The sequence below is a fragment of the Ursus arctos genome, unplaced genomic scaffold (genome assembly GCF_023065955.2).
Source record: "Ursus arctos isolate Adak ecotype North America unplaced genomic scaffold, UrsArc2.0 scaffold_4, whole genome shotgun sequence".
NCBI classification, from domain to species: domain Eukaryota; kingdom Metazoa; phylum Chordata; class Mammalia; order Carnivora; family Ursidae; genus Ursus; species Ursus arctos.
This window is the reverse complement of record NW_026623056.1, coordinates 5705692-5725712: the sequence shown is the minus strand read 5'-3', so window position 1 is coordinate 5725712 and position 20021 is coordinate 5705692. Positions and strand designations below refer to the sequence as shown.

Here is a 20021-nt window from a genome sequence, read left to right as displayed (position 1 = left end):
TTCTTTAGCCATTTGAGATAGTTTTATCATTGATTCCCCAAGCATACTACCATATCTGGAAACGGAGCTGGTTTTCCTTATGTGATTTTTCTTGTTTAATTGTATTGGCTGATACCTCCAAGGCAATGTTATACAGTATTGAAGATATTCCACACACGTACACATATTATGTATGTATAATGTATATATATTTTTTAATCATGTTAAGCAAGTATTCATCATTTTCTTCTTTCTTCACTGTTTTTATCCAGAATGGGTGCTGAGTTGTGTCAAAAACTTTTCAGCATCTGTTATAATAATCATATGATTTTTCTCCCTAGATTGGTCAGTATCATGTGTTATATTAATGGATGTCCTCATATTGAGCAGACTTGCACCACTGGAATGCATCTCACTTTATCAGGGTGTATTATTTCCTGAAAGTGTGCCACTAATCTTAAAACTATAAATACCAAAGCTCTACAACAGTGTCGTTCGAAGAGTGATATCCCCTAGGGCACTTACTGAATTATGGGTTTCTGCTGCATCAGAACCTCTGGGAAGGATTTCCAGATTTTACTTCTTTTTTTTTTTTTTTTAAAGATTTTTTATTTTATTTATTCGACAGAGATAGAGACAGCCAGCGAGAGAGGGAACACAAGCAGGGGGAGTGGGAGAGGAAGAAGCAGGCTCATAGCAGAAGAGCCTGATGTGGGGCTCGATCCCAGATCACCGGGATCACGCCCTGAGCCGAAGGCAGACGCTTAACCGCTGTGCCACCCAGGTGCCCCTCCAGATTTTACTTCTAACAGGCCCTCACAGAAGCAGTCCTTGTGCACACTGAGAACCATTGGTCTACCATATTGTTCAATGTGGATTTTTTATGGGAAGTGACTGCAAAAAATTATTTACTTTAACAAAGAGTTTGCTCCATGATTTCTTGAAAAATCTGCTTTATATCTCAAAATTTTAGATCATGAGCCAGCTGCAGAAAAATAGATGATACAGAAAAACCAAAAGCTAAAATAATAGCTGTCACCTGACTGTCCATTCATCAATTCACTCATTTATTCAACTTCTTTTAGCACTATGCAAGAATGGGGACACAGAAATGTTTAAGACCTCTATAACGGTAGGAGAAATGGAGGGGTAAATGAATGGTTGTAAAATAATATATTAGATGTTATGTTAGAAATATTTTCCAGGAATTTTATGGGTATGATGGGCTTAAAAGAGGAAATACCTCTTTCTCCTGGATCAGAGAAGATTTAAAGAGAAGTTGATGCTTTAGATGAAGTATCTATCCAATATAACATTAACAAATGGGGAAGAAATTGATTTACAAAAATCTTATTTACATGAAACGTTTTAGGAGCGCATCTCTTACCCATGATGTCAGCTCTTGGCAAACAGCTACAATATTATGTACATATATAAGGGAAAGGTTACCTGTAGATGGAGGAATCTCTATCCATAACCTCTGAATGAATTTCTTTCCAAGATACCCAAATTTAATAGAAACACCGAGTAACATCAACAGAATAATAGAAAGCATCAGTAATACATGGAAACTTCAGTAAACAGAACACGAAATGCCATTGTTTCTATTAGTATGCTTCAGATTCTCTTAAAGAAAAAAAAATTTATATTCTGTTTCTATTAGAACTCATGATGGTTTGGTTCCACTCCGTTTATTCTTAGTATAAGACTTTCCTTATCCAGGACAACCGCTATGTGGGATAGAGACCATAAAATTGTGTGACTAATGTTCATGCCAGGATAATGGTTATGGGTTGGCTTCGTATGGAATTCGTTTCTTCTTATCACAGGAATGGCCCTCACGTGATAACGGGGCAGCGTTTTAAAGTACAAACCCGGTACTGCTTGCTCTGAGGATGATTCTCCAAAGTCAAACGTAGTTAGGATTCTTTCATTTCCTAATGTTACTGATGTATAAGGAGTGTTATTTTTATTTACCCAAAGTCTATACAATTAACTGCTGCTCTGCACTGAGTACGCTACACTACGTACACATCACGTCGTTTGAGCATTGTTTTTGCATCTGATTTAAACTGCAGCAGGTGTCAACCAAGATGGATGCAGATGTCACACTGAGGCCTTGGGTTATCTACTCTGGCTCGGCTTTAATGATCACTCTCCAGTAGTTACTCACCAAATCATTAAAATAAATTGTTCGTATTGGATATAGTTTTGGATTGCCTTGGGAAAAGGTAATTCATAGAAAGCACTCCAGTATGGTTTTCTAAAAATGTATATCCATTCATAGTAATAGTAAAAGACTCTTCTGATAGCAAAAATAGATCCTGGGTGAGTTCTGAAATTACACACACACACACACACACACACACACAGTATACAATCTATTCTTAACCACCTATTTAAGTAGTATATTTGTTTTGAAAAACAGTAAAATTTAATGTACCTTCAATGAACTTGGTCATATTCATGTTAGTACTTTCTTTTTTACGTTGTAGTTGGCAATCAGTGGATAAATTACATATCATTCTGTGGCCTTCGAACACATGCAGAGCTTGAAGGAAATCTAGTCACTGAGCTCATCTACGTCCACAGCAAGTTGCTAATTGCTGATGACAACACTGTTATTATTGGTGAGTACATGGTCTATAATTGTGTTGCTTGCTAGTTGACTTACTTCATACAAAAATCCTTTCTCTTCCCCCCAAGATTCCTTTACAGTTGAGCGGGACCATAACATGACATCTAAAACATTTCTGAGGCAGTATTTTCCACTTATGTCCTTTCTAATCCCTCTTTTTATCTGCAAAGAAACAGAGGCCTGGAGCAATTAAATGGCCAGTGTGCAAATTACAGTAGCCAGAGAGCAGTGGTTTAGCCCAGGAGAGTGGTAATCAGCCTGTTCTCATTAATTCTTTATTACCCCCTTATTTTTAATCCAAGTACCTAGATTTCAGGGGCTAGAGGTGGAGACACGGGGAGGAAAAATGAGCAGCCCAAGTGTCTAGTGGCTGATGAATGGATAAAGAAGATGTAGTATATATACACAATGGAAGATTACTCAGCCATAAAAAAGAATGAAGTCTTGCCATTTGCAATGACTTGGATGGAACTAGAGAGTATGATGCTAAGTGAAATAGGTCAGTCTGAGAAAGACAAATACCCTATGACTTCACTCATATGTGAAACTGAAGAAACAAAACAAACAAAGGGAAAAAGAGAGAGAGAGAAGCCAAAAAACAGACTCCTAACCATTGAGAACAAACTGATGGTTGCCAGAGGGGAGGGCTTGGGAGGATGTGTGAAATAGGTGATGGTAGGAGGGCACTTGTTGTGATGAGCACCACGTATTGTATGGAAGTGTTGAATCACTATATTGTACACCTGAAACTAATTATTACACTGTATGTCAACTACCTGGAATTTAAATAGAAACTTAAAAAAATAAATTCCCAGAAAAAAAAATAAAGTGTAGTTTGCCAACTATAATTAGATACTTCCTTATCTTCCCTATTCTATGAGAAACTAAATGTTGTAGAGTGTTTTGAAATTTTTTGGCGGTAAATATGCCATTTCCATCTCTATCTTCCGCTGAGAAAAGAAAAAAAAATCTCGTATCTAGGAGTAATGAGATTGTCTTATCTGGAACATGACTGAAAAGAAAGAAAAAGCAATTCTGCAGCCAGAAAATGTATAGACCACAGTGTGGTGATACATATATATGCGTGTACACACACACACACACACACACACACACACACTCTCTCTCTCTCTCTCTCTTCATACTTACGTAGGGCATTTAGAAAAATATCTGTGTCTTCTATCTCTTGCTCTATAGGGATCAGACTTCTTTAGGGATTTATTTACTCTCAGATTCCCCCAATAAACAGGGTTTCTTTAATTTCCACCAAGCTACTCTGGCCTTGCTCTTCAGAAGCCAATCTCAGAAAATTTTCATATTAAATTTGGCGGTGACAGTAGGAAAAGAAAAGTATTGATGTGTGCTGAAATGGAAAAACAAGCAAAGCTAAATAAAATTTAGTTGATTTCTTCAAGATTTCAGAACTCTTGAAGTAAATAAATATTGACAGATGTAAATATTTTCCTTTTAAAGGTCATTTTGGCTTTCAGCCTGCTTTACTTTAAATAAAGTGTAAATGCAAAGTAGTTTGCCATAACAGAGCTAATGATTAAATAAGTTGAGTTTTCTAATTGACTTATTTTCTAGAAGGTTCTCTGAACTCTCAAAGCCTACAGTTTATTTAGGCTAGCAATAATTGATCAATCCTGTACATAATTCTTGTCCATTTTCTTGAAACCAAAGAAGTGGCCTTGGGAGTATGAAGAGGTTTTACTTGCTAGTCTTTAGGGACTGGATTTCTTTTTCTCCTTCCCCATGGGCAAAACAGATTTCCCCGTGGAAAAATCCAAAGATACTTCTGTTTTTTTGTATCTCAGGGGAAACTCTAAGAGCAGTAGGTTTGTTGCTGCTCTCACACATCAGCCCTGCTTAAATTCATAACACCGAGAACAGTATTTCAAATTCTCAGAAAGGAGTTTGAGAGGTTAGGTTGAAAATATTTTACAGGTGTTCAAAGAGGTTAAAGTAACCTGTGGTTAAATTTTCTAACGTGGCAAATGTATGCCAGAATTATTGAATAATGAATGGAAGAAAAACAACTAATTGTTTATTCTCCCTTTTTCCTCACAAGGAAACTCTGGCTTTCTCACACTAAAGATCTCTTTTGTGCGGAGCTTTAATTATCTCTTGTCCTGAGTGCCCTTGCTGGTCATGAAATCTGTGACCAAGTCCACTTTTCTAATCCATCTTAATATTGGCACTTAACCAAACTAACGTTTTGTTTGCTTTCCTGAACAGAATAAGGCTATCCTTAAGTAGAATTTGAACCTGTCCTGTTGATGAAGGGAAACAGTTTTTCTCAGTGTTCACTAATCCACTAAGCACTAAAGGGAGATACAAAAATTGAATCAAACAGTGCCTCTGCCCTACAGAGCTCAAGGGCTAGAGGGGAGGGAGGTAACACCAGAAACATCGGGGTGGGTATTGCTGAGCGGGAGTAAGAAGGTCCAGAGGCAATCAATGAGATTGGTAGGTGGGAAGCTACGTAGAGGAAATGGGTATCAGTGCTTAAAGAACAGGCTTGAGAGTGGCAGATCAGAGTCTGTTGTTGAAGGGCTGCCCCAGGCAAGAGGGTTTACCCTTGACCTAATCCCATGGATCTCAACCCTGGCTGCATTAGAGTTGCCTGGGGATGATAGATAGATAGATAGATAGATAGATAGATAGATAGATAGATAGATAGATGATAGATAGATGATAGATAGATAGATAGATAGATAGATAGATAGATAGATATCATTTAGGGGGAAGTTTATTCAAGTCTGTAATTTACTTTATTTTTTTTTTAAAGATTTTATTTATTCATTTGACAGAGATAGAGACAGCCAGCGAGAGAGGGAACACAAGCAGGGGGAGTGGGAGAGGAAGAAGCAGGCTCATAGCCGAAGAGCCTGAGGTGGGGCTCGATCCCAGAACGCCGAGATCACGCCCTGAGCTGAAGGCAGACGCTTTAACCGCTGTGCTACCCAGGCGCCCCTGCAATTTACTTTAAACTAGAGTCCCCCAAGGGGCGCCTGAGTGGCTCAGTCTGTTAAGTGTCTGACTCTTGATTTTGGCTCAGGTTATGATCTCAGCATTCTGGGATCAGGCTCCAAGTCAAGCTCCCCACTCAGCAGGGAGCCTGCTTGAGATTCTCTCTCTCACTCTCCCTCTGCCCCTCCCCCCCCCCCCCGCTCATGCATGTGCTCTCTCTTTTGCAAATAAAATAAATCTTAAAAAAAAAAATAGATCCCCCCAAAAAGATGCATTAATGGATAAAGGGACGGAGCAGTACTGGGGGAAAAATACTAATGTCTGGTTCCTACTAACAGAAATTCTGACTAATTGGTCCAGTTTGGGGCCCAGGCATCAAGGTTTTTATTTTTGTTTTTGGCCCCGGTATTTTTTTTAAAGCCTACTGGGTGCAGCTAACATTCAGTCTGAGCCGAGATCTTCTGAACTGGAGGTACAGGGAACACCAGTGGGTAGAAAGTTCTAAGTAGCCCATTCGGGCTCAATAGAAGAATCGGTTTTCCCTCAAAACCAACTAAGCTAAAACAGGGTAGAGTTGGTTAGTCGTTGTCTGTGACTGCTGTAACAAATGGCCACAAACTTGGTGGCTTAAAACAGCACAAATTTATAATCCAGCAGTCCTGTAGGTTAGAAGTCCAATGTGGGTCTCCCTGGGCTAAAATCAGGGTGTCAGCAGGACCACATTCCTTTCCAGAGGCTCCAAGAGAGAATCTAATTCCTTGCCTTTTCCAGTGCTAGAGTCTGTCAGCTCATGGCCCCCTTCCTCCATGACATGACATCTCTCTGAAGGTTCCCCAAAGTCTCAACCCATACTTCTGTAACCACATCTGCCTCTGAATCCCCTTTACTTTTTTTTTTATTATCACCTTAGTCACCATACAGTACTTCACTAGTTTTTGATGTAGTGTTCCATGATTCACTGTTTGCATATAACACCCAGTGCTCATCGTAATACATGCCCTCCTTAATACCCATCACCCCTCCCCTCTGAAACCTTCAGTTTGGTTCTTGGAGTCCATAGTCTGTCGTGGTTCATCTCCCCCTCTGATTGCCCCCGCTTCAGTTTTCCCTTCCTTCTCCTAAAGTGCTCCATGCTCTTCCTTATGTTCCACGTATGATGCCCTTCAACAGACGAATGGATAAAGAAGATATGGTTCACGTATACAATAGAATATTACTCAGCCATTAGAAAGGATGAATACCCACCATTTGCATTGACATGGATGGAACTGGAGGGGATGATGCTTAGTGAACCCCCTTCACTTTTAAAGACTCTTCTGGTTCTTTTGGGCCCACCTGGATCATCCAGACTAATCATCCTGTTTTAAAGCCAGCTAATTAGCAACCTTTATTCCCCTTTGCCATGTAACATAACTTATTCACAGGCTTTGGGGATTAGAACGTGGTCATCTTTGGGGGCCATTATTCCGCCTACAACAGAAAGATTCACAATTTCTGAAACATTTTTAAAAAGCACACACCGAAAAGGAAAAGACAGATAAATCCAACTGCATTAAAATTCAGAACCTATTCATTAAAAAGCACTATAAGAGAATAAAAAGATAATTAAACCATAAGCTAAAAACAGGGTATTTGCCATGCAGTTAATATTCAAAACCTATAAAAAAAAAACTGTAAACCAAGAACCAAAGACAACATCCAAAGGAAAATGGGCAAAGGAATTGTGTAGGAATGACACCAAAGAAGACATACCTGAGGCCCGTAAACATTTGAAAGATGTTCATCCTCATTAGCCTAATGAGACAAAGAACAGTTTTTAAGAAATACCAATTGGCAAAAATGTAAAAGTTGGACAATCCAGGTATTGACAAGGCCATGGAGCACTTGGGACTCCACTCCTATGGACAGAGCCCAGGCAGAGTCCCACATGTGCACACCAGGAAACATATGGAGAGCATAAGTGTGCACCATAGAAAACACTAGAAACAACCCAAACATCCACCCACAGATTTAGAATGAATAAGTCCTGCCGTGCTCATTTGAGGAAAATAATGCTTTACAATCAGACGCAGCTAAATCCCAAAGATAAAACATTGAATGAAAGAAACAAATCTCAAAAGATTATCTACTATATGGGTCCACTTATGTAATTTAAAGACAAGTCAATAGTAAACTATTTCTTTGATTAGGAAAACAGGGAGAGCATGTTGAACACAAAATTCTATATAAAATCTCTCTTGTGATGGGCAAAGACCTGCGTGGGAAGACACCTGAGGGCTTCTGGGATGTGGTAGTGTTCTGTTTTTCAGCCTGGGTGAATATTTTATTATTGCCTAAATTGTACATATATGTTTCATATATTGTACATATATGTTTCATATATTCTTTTGTATTTTGCTGTATTTCACAATGTTCTAAATGTTCCCTAAAAGCAGACTTAGAAAAGGTCATTCTCTAAAAATTAAGTGGTTTTATTTCTTTTTTAAAAAAATCTTATTTATGTATTTGACAAAGAGAGAGGGAGAGTACAGGCAGGGGCAGCGGCAGCAGAGGGAGAAGCAGACTCCCTGCTGAGCAGGGAGCCGGATGCAGAACTTGACCACGGGACTGAGCCGAAGGCAGACGCTTAACCAACTGAGCCACTCAGGTGCCCCAATTAAGTGGTTTTAAATTATCAGGGCAATGTCCTAATAAAAACAAGGGATTGCAGTTACCATAAAAAGTAATACACAGAATACGAAGCATATTTGTTTAGTAAACAATTCAAACTCTAAGGACACATATTGAATAAAAGGTAAAAAAATCCCTCTTGCTAGAAAGAACCCAGCACTCTTAACAGTTCAATGTGAGCCTTTCTAGGGCCCTTTCTCTTTTTCCTCATGTTCTATAGAAATGGGATAATAATATATCTGCTGTTCTGAATTTGATTTTCAGAGTATGGGACTGTTTAACAATAAGAATGCAGGTAACATTACACCAATATCTCATTTTCAGTATCTCAATTATTCATCTAAAATTCCCTCATCCTTTTCTTCTCATTCCTATTAAATACTAGCCAACTCACTTATCCTGCGTGGTCGGGTGACTCCAGATGGGCCCTTGATGTGCAAGAACCGCACTCTAGGAATTCCAGCTCAGAGGGCCGGGAATGTACTCCCCCCTTTGGAATGTGGAGCCCACCGTGGTGGGAGGAGGGAGACTGAGGGACCTGGTGTGAACGTGTGTGTGTGTGTGTGTGTGTGTGTGTGTGTGTGTGTGTGTGTGTAGAGGAGACTTCCCTGGGGGTCTCACATCCCCAGTTTTCCAGGCAGTGATGAGCAACAATGGCCACCCAATCCAGCAGCCCCCAGCCCCACAGCAGCCTCTGGCGGCCCGGACATAGTGGACTCCCGCAGCAGCGCTGTGGGCACTTTCTTCCTCTCCTCCTTCCGGCCCACACACCTGACTGGGAGGTGGTGAACCCAGACAGGAAGCTAGTTTCATACAAATGCTACATGCCAGCAAATTGCCCGTTCCTATGGCCGTGTCTTCTAGCTAGTGCAGTCTTAACAAAGTATCTGATAATAATGCCAATAATATTTAACACTGTAGAGCAGATTATAAGTGAGTAAGTTCTTTCGCATGATCTTACTTCTCACAGGAACCCTACAAGATCTATATTATGGGGGCACCTGGGTGGCTCACTTGGTTAAGCATCTGCCTTCAGCTCAGATCGTGATCTCAGGGTCCTGGAATCGAGCCCAACGTCAGGCTCCCTGCTCAGTGGGGAGCCTGTCTCTGCCACTCCCCTTGCTTGTGTGCTCACTCTCTCTCTTTCTCTGTCAAATAAGTAAAATCTTAAAAAAAAAAAAAGAACTGCTTAAAAAAGAAAAAGATCTATATTATGATCTCAGTTTATAAAAGATCAAATTAAAGGTGAAAAAGATTAAATGACTTTGTCCAAATTAATGCTGGGCCAACTGTGAAGCCCAAAGATATGGCTACAAATTTTATAGCATCATCGAAATGTAAGTGCATGTCTAATAGACAATCTGTTGCTAACAAAACAAAGTGTGTCAATCGTTTCCACCTTTCAGAGCTCCAGTAATGCTCCCAAATTTCTGTGAGGTGCTCCATCCTTTCTCTGTCACCCAGGGTCACTGTGGGCACATTTGCATCCACAGTTACCATAGATTTGCATATTAAATACAGGACAACATTATGGCAAATGGCAGTAAAACCTCCTTAGAAGGGCCAGCTTTTTCTCATGTACAGCATGCTGCCATTTGGGCTCAGAGCAGGGCTATACTATCACCTTACACCCTGACTGTCCGCATCCCAGAGGGTAGCCTCTTGCTCCTCTTCAGGCCGGCCCTTCTGCTGCATGCCTGCAGAAGCAGTGGAATGTGTGACTAGGGGAAGACGAAGAAAAAAGAGTCAGGTTCCTTCTATGGTTTGTAGGACACCTCAAGGACTCAGAAGCATGAATCCATAGTGATGAATGCAGAAAAACGTGCTGGGGTTTTTGAATGCACAGCAGAGGAGTGGAGAAAGCACAGGTTGAACTAATATTAAAATACTTGCCCTTCGCATGTGAAAGTCAACATTCTCAGCTCATTTGGATTTAAAAATAGAATGGAAGGAAGTTGATACAGAGCCTGTTGGCATGCCACACAAATGAGGCAAGAGAATGTAAAAACCCAAGCCACTAATGCTAATCCTTATTTGAGAGTGGACTCTTGATGGTGAAGTTACTCTGGGGTTTTGACATTCGTAATTATATGGCCATGAGTTAAGTCATCAGACTCTGCAGAGTAAGTCTGAAAGCTGACCAAATTGAATTGGTGTCTTTTTTCTTTGTGTGCTTAATGATTATATTACTTAGAATCCTTTGAACCACCAGATGGAAAATTCAGCTGGAGGTATGGGAAACAATAAGGAAAATGTATTATTTCACAAATGTTCAGTGACTTGAAGAACCAGAGTGTTTCTTCTTTCTGCTCTGCCATCTTCAACTTGTCTGCTTGTCCCCTAGTGGTTACAAAATGGCTGCAGCAGCTCTTGGAATCACATCCTCACCCAACATTCAAACCAAAATATCAAAAGGCTGTAAGAGACAGCATCCCAGTCTGGTGTCTGTTTATAAGGAGATAAGACTTTCTTAGAAGCCCCCAGCAGACTTTTCTTCATGTCACACTGGCTACCATGATGTCAAGTGCCCATTCCTGAGCCAGTCATGGGTAAAAATCACAAAAACCATAGCTGGCTTAGACTGATCAAGACTCAGGCCTGGGTTAGGATGGGCCTTCCTTTCCCAAAACTCAGCATCTCTTGATAACCTGAACAAAATTAATGTTTTCTTAGCAAGGAAGAATTGAGTGGGGAGGGCAAACAACAGTGTCTGCTTTGCCGAGAAGACTGTTCGATGTCACTGTTTCCCATGATAGGCTCTGCCAACATCAACGACCGAAGCATGCTGGGAAAGCGTGACAGTGAAATGGCTGTCATTGTGCAGGACACGGAGACGGTCCCTTCGGTGATGGACGGAGAAGAGTACCAGGCTGGCCGCTTCGCCCAGGGACTTCGGCTGCAGTGCTTCAGGTAGGCCCTCCAGAGCTGTGTCCCTCTGACGTGGTTTCACTGCGGTGGGTGCTGGAACCCAGCCCCGCCTCCCACCCTTAGCACACATGTCATCCCCAGGCTCTTCTTTGTCTAAAACAGCTTCCCCCAGAGTATGGGAGGTGAATCACCAGTAGTGCGCAAATGACTTTATGTGGGGCATAAGTATTTTCTATTTTAATCGTTTTTATTATTTTTATGTGTAATCAAGAAAAATAACATCTTAAATTTATTCATTGATTTAGGACCAGGCCCGGTCAACCCATCTAGTGTCTGTCTGTTTGGCTTTTTTTTAAAGATTTTATTTATTTTAGAGAGAGAGGGTGAGTGGGGGGAGGGGCAGAGAGAGCGGGAGAGAGAGAATCTCAAGCAGACTCCCTGCTGGGTGTAGAGCCTGACTGGGGGCTCGATCCCACAACCCCGAGATCACAACCTGAGCCGGAACCAAGTATTGGGTGCTTAAGCAACTGAGCCACTCAGTCACCCCTATTTAAGTTTTTTAAAGTAAGTCCATTTTTTAAAAATTATAATAGTCCCAATAATACAGGGATGTAATAGAAAGTATTAAAGGAGGGTGCGAGTGACGGCTGATGGTGAAGTTTGGAAACTTCAGCTCCAGACACGAAAGATTCCTGATCTTTAAGAAGATGTGACTTTTACACTGACCTGTGCTCAAGCTGAGAGAACACTGTGTGGGGCAGCAAAGGCTGGGGGGCCCTAAATGAGTCTTTCTTTCCCTTAATGTTCCTGAGAACTTTCCAGGGCTGGGCTCTAACTGGCCCTACCCCAGTGCCTGTAATCTAGTCTCGGTGGTCAGAATGATCCTTCTAGAACCCAGCCTGGATCCTGTGACTTCACTCATGGTCCGTGGAACACCCTGAGCACTGTCCTACGCCTGGGCCTTGGCAGTGAGTCCCTATGCACGATTCTAGAGCTGCATCAGCCAGGGTGGGCTTTCTCTGTGGCCTCCACAGTGAGAGGCAGCCAGTGGCCCTGATGAAGCTTTCAGCTATTTGGGGAAAGACACAGCAGCACGGTCCTGTTGCGAGGTTGTTTTAACCCCGTGGCGTGAATGCTAGAGCTTGGAACCGGGTGCACTGGCAGGCGCGTCATGAGCACTGGGCTCCCTGCAAATGCTGGCCGCCATGTCCCTCCTGTCTAGCAGCCCAGGCTCCGGCTCTGCAAAAGCAAGAGAAGCTTCAGAGCCTTCAGTTCCAGAGCGGGGTCAGCTCTCTCTGCTCCAGGAGCTTGGCCAATCCATCCCTCAAAATCTGTCAATACTTCCTCACGGTGTTTATGGCTGTATTTATTGCCCTCCTTACTAATTGTTTTGCCGGTAAGATTTTTTTTTTCAAACCATTGATATTTCAATTAGCTTCTAGTGTTAATTTGCTTTGTTTAGTGGGGAAGAGATTAAAATTAGGACCCTGTTAATCAGCCCACTGATTGCCTACGGCAGCATCTATGAAGCGGCAAATATTTCTTTGTATAAACTAGAAATAAATGTCTTTTCGGTTTCGTGAGAACGTAAGCATTCTCTTGAAAGCGCTGAGCTTCTTTATTAACTTTCTAAATGTGTGATAATTATAAAGGTGTAGGTGGTTCTGATTGCAGCCTATTTTTGTGGGAGAAAATTTGGCAAATACCGTTAAGCAAAAAGAAAATTAAATTCATCTGTAATCCTACCGCCCAGAGCTAGCAGCTTTAACATTTGCTGTATATCATTCCCCTTTGTTCAGTACATGTATACTACTATACTGTATTTCTTTTTAAAAACATAATTAGGATCTTGCAGTCCTGGGAAGTTCTTTATTATGTAAATAATGTTACATACTTCTGTGTCCTTAAGTATTTTTCTGTAACATTTAATGGCTGCACTGTATTACATCATGTGAGTATGCTGTGACTCCTTTAATACCTCACTGATAAGCAGGGTTCTCACTGATATAAAAAAGTGGATATGGGGGTGCCTGGCTGGTTCAGCCGGTGGAGCACGTGACTCTTAGTCTCAGGGTTGAGAGTTCAAGCCCCGTGTTGCCTGTGGAGGTTGCTTAAAAATAAAATCTTTGGGGCGCCTGGGTGGCACAGCGGTTGCCTTCGGCTCAGGGCGTGATACCGGCGTTATGGGATCGGGCCCCGCATCAGGCTCCTCTGCTATGAGCCTGCTTCTTCCTCTCCCACTCCCCCTGCTTGTGTTTCCTCTCTCGCTGGCTGTCTCTATCTCTGTCAAATAAATAAATAAAATCTTAAAAAAAAATAAAATAAAAAATAAAAATAAAATCTTTAAAATAAATGAACAAATAAATAAGTTGATATATTTGTAGATAGCATCTTATTTACCTTCTTAATTGTTTCCTTAGCTAGATCCTAACTATGGAATTTCTAATCAAAGAAAGTGTGCTGCTTCCTTTACCCTCTAACTTCTTGCTGTCTCGCTAGTAATGCTTTCAAGGGCCTATTCTTCCCGTCTTTACCAACACTGAGTTCTATTATTTTATTTAATCTTTGCCAATTTGTTGGATTTCAAATGGAATTTCATTATGTTAATTTACATTTTTGAGGGTTCAAAAAAATGTGTTCCTTAGCCATATTGTTCTAGTAATTAATTGTTCTTTTAGGAATTACCTAGCCTATTCATGTCTTCTGTCCATTTTGTTGTAATGTTTCCCTTTCTTTGAATGATTTATAAGTAATTTAAGTGTATGCGAGGCTATTCTTTTGTCACACTGGTTGCAAATCTGATTTGTCAATTGCCCTTGAATCATATTTAGAATATTTGGGGGAAACTCAAAATCTGATTAATCAAATCTATCCAGGTTTTTTCCCTCCTTTTCTTGCATGCTTAGTATAGTTTCCCCAACCCAAGATCAAATACTGTATTTTCTTCTAGTACTTATTTGATACTGCTTTTTACATTTAACACCTGCAATTTATTTTAATGTACGAAATGAGGTAAAGACTCTAACATCCCCCCCAGCCTTCCAATCATCCGGAACTGAATGATGTACAGGACTCCTCGCCGCTCTAACATACGGTGCTTCCTTACGATACCCCGCGTCGCTGTATAGCCCCACTCATCTCTAGTCTCTGCATCGGGTGCTGTTATAATCTGATTACTTGCATCCCAGTGTGACACCAGTTTCATCATCATAGCTGTGTGCTTTAATACTGCTTTTTGCCACCCCAATTCCCAAATCAGTATTCTTTGGCAGAATAATCTGCCTACCCTTAGACGTTCACTCTCCCACATGAACTTTAGAATTATTTATTCATGTTCTCTTCATTTTTTTTTTTTTACTGTTGTTGAGATTACGGTAGATTTATAGATTAATATAAAAAGATTAATGTATTTATAATGTTGAGTCATCCTCTTGAGGAACGAAGTATAGACTTCAATTTATTCAAATTCTTTTTGAATTTTTCTTTAATAAAGCTCTAGGGTTTTCATTATTGGGGGGCGTTGCTCTTCAGTAATCATTAGAGTTTTATTTTAACTTTTTTATGCTGATCTTATACATTTCATGCTAACCATATTCTCAGGTGCTCTTAATTCACTGACAATTTTCAGACTGTCTTAAAGAGGCATTTGTTCGCGAACAATCATTTTTCACTTTGCCCCAATGGCAAACACAGCTAATATATTAAAAAGCACCACAAAAAACCTCATGTTGATTTTATTAGGAAATGTTCTCAAAGATAATGTTCAGGCCTAGAATACAGCCATTTTCTCACTTAAAAAAAAATGCAGCTTCAATCCATTTTCCATCTGGGTTATTTTTGAAAAGAAACAGAGAGACACATTTCGATGTGAAATCAATTCCAAATAGCGTCAAACATCAGGGTACTGCACTGAATGTCGCAACTATGTGCCGAACAGTTCATTAAGTCCTAGAAAATTATCCAACTCTACAGATGTAACCATCACTCAACAGAAACCATTATCCACCCAAGTAGAGCTCAGAGTCATGTAAAGCGATAGACATGAGGAATGGAGAGAACAGGAACTATTTTCTGCAGTTTTCCTCCTGTTCCACTGATGCATAAACCATTAATCATTAAATAATTCCCATTATACACACCTACGTTAAATCAGGTGAGTTTTCCCTCACCTTAGTCCTCAAAAGCATATCCAGAGAATTTCATTTTACTGTGCATTTTAACATGAGAAAACTGACAGGGAAAATAATTTATTACTAAAAATTACCTGTTACAGACTTACTTAAATACTTAGTCTACAAAAAAGCTCTTAGCTGATAACTTGGTGGACACATTGTGTCACCTCTTGTTTTAAGTTAAAAGCAAAGTCACAGAAATGTTCTTTTTGCTACGTTTGCAGCTGGTTAGACCCGATCCCCATCAGAGGTATTATTATAATGTGTTGTCATAACTTGCACGGTCCTTCAGATTTGGTGCAGATTTTGCTTTGGGTGTTAATGACAGCCAGCATCTGGGTGCAAACACCACCCCTTAAATCCATTTTTAAAGTTATTCTTCTACAGTCTGAAGGAGACATTATTTGAAGTGGAAATAAAATTTTTAGGTTATAAAACTCTAAAAAATCCTAAGTGAGCCCATGGTGCCAAATCCATTTATTTTAAAGAATTTTTAGATAGTGGGAAAAGTGCAGACTGAAACTAAAATGTGATGTCCTTTTATCCTTGTAAAAATGGCTGAGCTTTTTCAGGAATTAATCATGTTGGGGATGACTGGGGAGAACGTGCATGGTTACAGCGTCTGTGTTGGAAGAGCCTTTCTTGAAGTAAATTTTAATTCTAAAGTTTTTTCTGGGGAAAGAGTCCTATAAATTCACAAAGTATTATGCATGATGAATAAATTACGTTCATTGTAAAATTGTTCAGAATAATGAAAAACTGGAAACCATCCAAAAGGTCATAATAAAATAATTGGTTAAAGAAATTTCACATGATGGGAAATTATGCAACCATTAAGAACAATAATGTCAATCCACATTTATTTAAATACAGAGAGGGTAACCATAGAAGGACCTCCACACTGTCGAATCCAGTGGTCAGTTCTCATCTGAATTTGACACAGTTCTCCTTGGTGAACTGCTTGTGGTTCCAGGATACGACACCCTTGCTTTTCTCCAGGCTCACTGGCTGCTCCTCCTCTTCCCTCCCGCTGAGGCACCCCAGTTCTCAAATTTATATCTCCAGACAGGCCCCCTCTCCCCAAGTCCAGATTCATTTCTCCAGCTGCCTACTTTGCATTACCCCTGAATGTTTAATGGAAGTCTCAACAGGTTCAACACGGAATTTCTGGTCTTCTCTCACAAACTGGCTCTACCAACAGAATTCCCCATGTCAGCCAATGGCAACCACATTCTTCTAGTTGCTCACGCCAAAACCCCGTTGTCATCCTTGATGACATCACTTCTTCTCACATTGTATGCCTAGATGGCTACTCTGTCAGTAAAACCTGTGGCTCTACTCTACCTTCCTCTCCACTGTCTAAGCCCCCACCATCTCTCACTCAGATTACTGCAGGAGCTCCCAAGTGGCCTCCCTGTTGCAGCCCTTGCCCTGCACATTGTCTTCTCAACACAGCAGCCGTATTTTCGTATGTAAGTCAGATCCTGTCACTCCTCTGCTCCAGTGTCTGCAATATGTCCCAGTTTCACTCAGCGTCAAAGCCAAAGTCATTCTAAGACCTATTTCCTCACTTCTATTCAATGTAACATAAGCCTTTTTGATTTTCTTTGAACCTATCAGGCATGTGAGGAAGGACTTTAGACTCCGTTTGAAATCTCCGTTTGAAAGCTTTGTTAGTAGTATGTCTCCAGATTTTAGCTTCCCATCTGCAAAATGGGAATCATGTACCATGTACCTCACAGGATTGAGGTTGAATTTTTTTTTTCCTCCAAGGTGTTCTGTAAGTATAAGGGTTTTTCATTTCATTTAGAGGTTATTTTCCAATATGGCCTCTAAAGCTTATCTTGCTTTGCTTAAGAATGTCTCGCTTCCAGTCCGCTGTTTAGATATGATCAAGTCAGACAACATCTAGTATGTGGCTTTTTTTTTAGCCAAGCACTCTGGGGATGTGAGAGTAGCCAGGCCATGTTCTCTTGAAGAATTAACCTGATCAATGTGGGACGTAAGCCTGTTAAAAACAAAAAGTGCGTCAAGTATTGCAGGTGTTCTGACAAAACAAAGCATATATGAAGTATAGTGGGGGAGCAAAAGAAGAATGTTCAAATCTCTGAGGACTGAGAGAGAAAAATGGGATATGGGAGAAGGGGGAGCCATGAATCAAGGGGAAGCCTTGCACTGAATGCTGAAAGATGGTAGGTGGGGTCAGGCAAACAGGAAGGGTGGGGGAGGGATCCCTGACTACTCCCATATCATACTTTTAAAGCACACCCAGTATTTATCACAGTACTTCATTCTTTTTAAGGATAATTATTTATTCGTTGTTGATCTTACCCATTAAGTTTAATTACCCAAAGAAGCTCCATGTCTTTTGTATTCATTTCTGTACCCTAGAGTTTGGCATTGTTCTTGGCCCAAGAGAAAGAAGGGAGGGAGGGAGGGTAGAAGGAAGGGAGAAAGGGAGGGAAATAGGGAGAGATGGAAGAGAAAGGGGTATTTCATCCCGGTTAAGAGCACAGGTTTGGGAGTCAGATGGTCTGGAGTCCCAGATCTACAGCTTATCAGCTGGATGACCTTGAACAAGTTACTTACCCTCTCTGTGCCTTAGTTCCCTTATTTGTAAACTGGAGATAATAATAGTTGCTTCTTGATAAGATTGTTGAGGATTTACTGAGACAGTTCTTGGAAAGGGCTCAGTACATTTGCTGGCCTATGGGTTGTGTGTGTGTGTGTGTGTGTGTGTGTGTGTGTGTGTTTTAAAGATTTATTTATTTGAGAAAGAGAGAGAGAGGAGTGTGAGGGGCAGAAGGAGAGGGAGAGAAAGAATCCCCAAGCAGACTCCACTGAGCATGGAGCCTAACATGGGACTTGAGCCCAGAACCCCGAGACCATGACCTGAGCCAAAATCAAGAGTCAGATGCCCAACCAGATGAGCCACCCAGGCGCCCCCTGGCCCATGTTTTGAATATTAACCCTATCCTCCAAAGTTCTCACCCGCTTTGGCCAAATTCCAAGGACTCACTTGGAACTAAACTGAGGTCTCTCTGTCTATCCAACAGTTAAAACTTCCAAGCATCATAACAGCTTAGATTTGTTTTGTTTTGTTTTGCAACTAAGGTTTTATATACACACACACACAGTTTTAATGGCTTCCTCTGATTTTCTTTTTTCTTTTTTTTTTTTTTTTAAAAAAGGACTTCTATGGTTGAGTGCCTGAATTACATTACCATTAGAAACAATGCCTGCAGCAAACTTCTTTATCTCAGTTACTCATTTTGGAGGGTACTTGTATTTCAGGGTTGTCCTTGGCTATCTTTCTGACCCAAGTGAAAACATTCAGGATCCAGTGAGTGACAAATTCTTCAAGGAGGTGTGGGTTGCAACGGCAGCTCGAAATGCTACAATTTATGATAAGGTGAGGTTTGCGTGTCACCCCCCACCTTTTTTAATTGAATCATATCACAAAAGCACATCATTATTACTGCATATTATTGGTACAGAGTATTCTTAATGAGTGTAAAAAAACAGTATATTTCCTAGTTGTAATAAAATACCTCTTTGTAGACATTAAAAAACAGTGTCAAAAAATATGATGGATTATGGTTTAGAAGAGCCATTAGTGGCATTCTGATCTCTCATCTGACTCTGGGATCCCATCCTGAGCAAAGGTGGTTACCCAGCCTTTGGACGGATCTAGTGACACAGAGAGAAGAGGCAGATGGGATCCAAAAATGAGTTAGACCTGGGTTCAACCCAGCTCACCCAGTTGCTGGTGATATAACTTTGTATCTAGTGTTTGACTTTCTGAGCCCTCCTTTCTTCTCCTATAAACCAGAAGGAATATTCACTGGGGTGGTTATGAAAATAAAGAATAGTCTTTTAAGTGTATTTAGCACATAGTGCATAGTAAATGGTACCCTTCCTCATGCTGGAACTTACTAATAACGAAACACGTCCTTTGTTAGGCATCTCTAATTTTGGAAAGGTGTTTTAAAACCAGCTCCATGTGTTAGGGAGGCCAAATGTATCTTTTGGTAAGTTCTATCCTTGGGTTATGATAAAGAATGTACAAGAGTTAAGAGTTGTCCAAAAGGGGAGCAAGTTACTTCGTGAAGTAGCCAGCTTTCTGTCATAGAAAATATCCAAGCTGAGATCCGCTGACCATCTTTGAGAAATTGAGTAAGAGTGTGTTGTTCTTCATGACTTCTGGAGTCCCTTCCAGCCTGGAGAATTCATCATTCCTAATGAAACATGACAGTCTACATAGACTTATTTCATACTGCGGACTCAAGGCCACGAGCAAATAGGTCATGGGCATGGAGTCTTTTAAAATGCAATTTTAAAAATGCAGTGCACAGCCTTTTTTGGATCCTCATGGCGGGGGCAGGGGGTGTGGAATAGCAGCTATAAAAAAACATTTGGGAACATAGGATAAATCTGAATATGGACCATATCGTAAATGACTTGGAATTGATTTTCTGGGGTTGTGAGAATGCTATTGTGGTTATATAGGCACATTCTTATGCTTAATACATGCCGAAGTATTTAGGAGGGAAGTATTCTGACATGGGAAGCTCATTTTCAATTAGCAATATAAGTGTAGAATTGATAACTTTAAGTAGAAGTACAGATATGAACATTTTTGAAAATAAAAAGTTAGAGACAATATAATCTGCAATTTTCCTCTTAGACCAGAACCTCCAGTGAAATTCTAGGAATTATTA

General features: G+C 40.5%; 1 protein-coding gene across 6 annotated transcripts in view; it reads left to right on the top strand.

The window, feature by feature from the left end:
• The window catches only part of PLD1 (phospholipase D1), a 227981-nt gene that overhangs the window by 202499 nt on the left and 5461 nt on the right, over positions 1–20021 (top strand). For all 6 annotated transcript variants that reach the window (XM_044384107.3, XM_026498587.4, XM_048214773.2 and 3 more), the window contains 3 exons: positions 2475–2609; positions 11017–11170; positions 18595–18712. In XM_044384107.3, coding sequence (XP_044240042.1) covers positions 2475–2609; positions 11017–11170; positions 18595–18712 — 407 coding nt within the window. The remainder of the gene's footprint in view (positions 1–2474; positions 2610–11016; positions 11171–18594; positions 18713–20021) is intronic.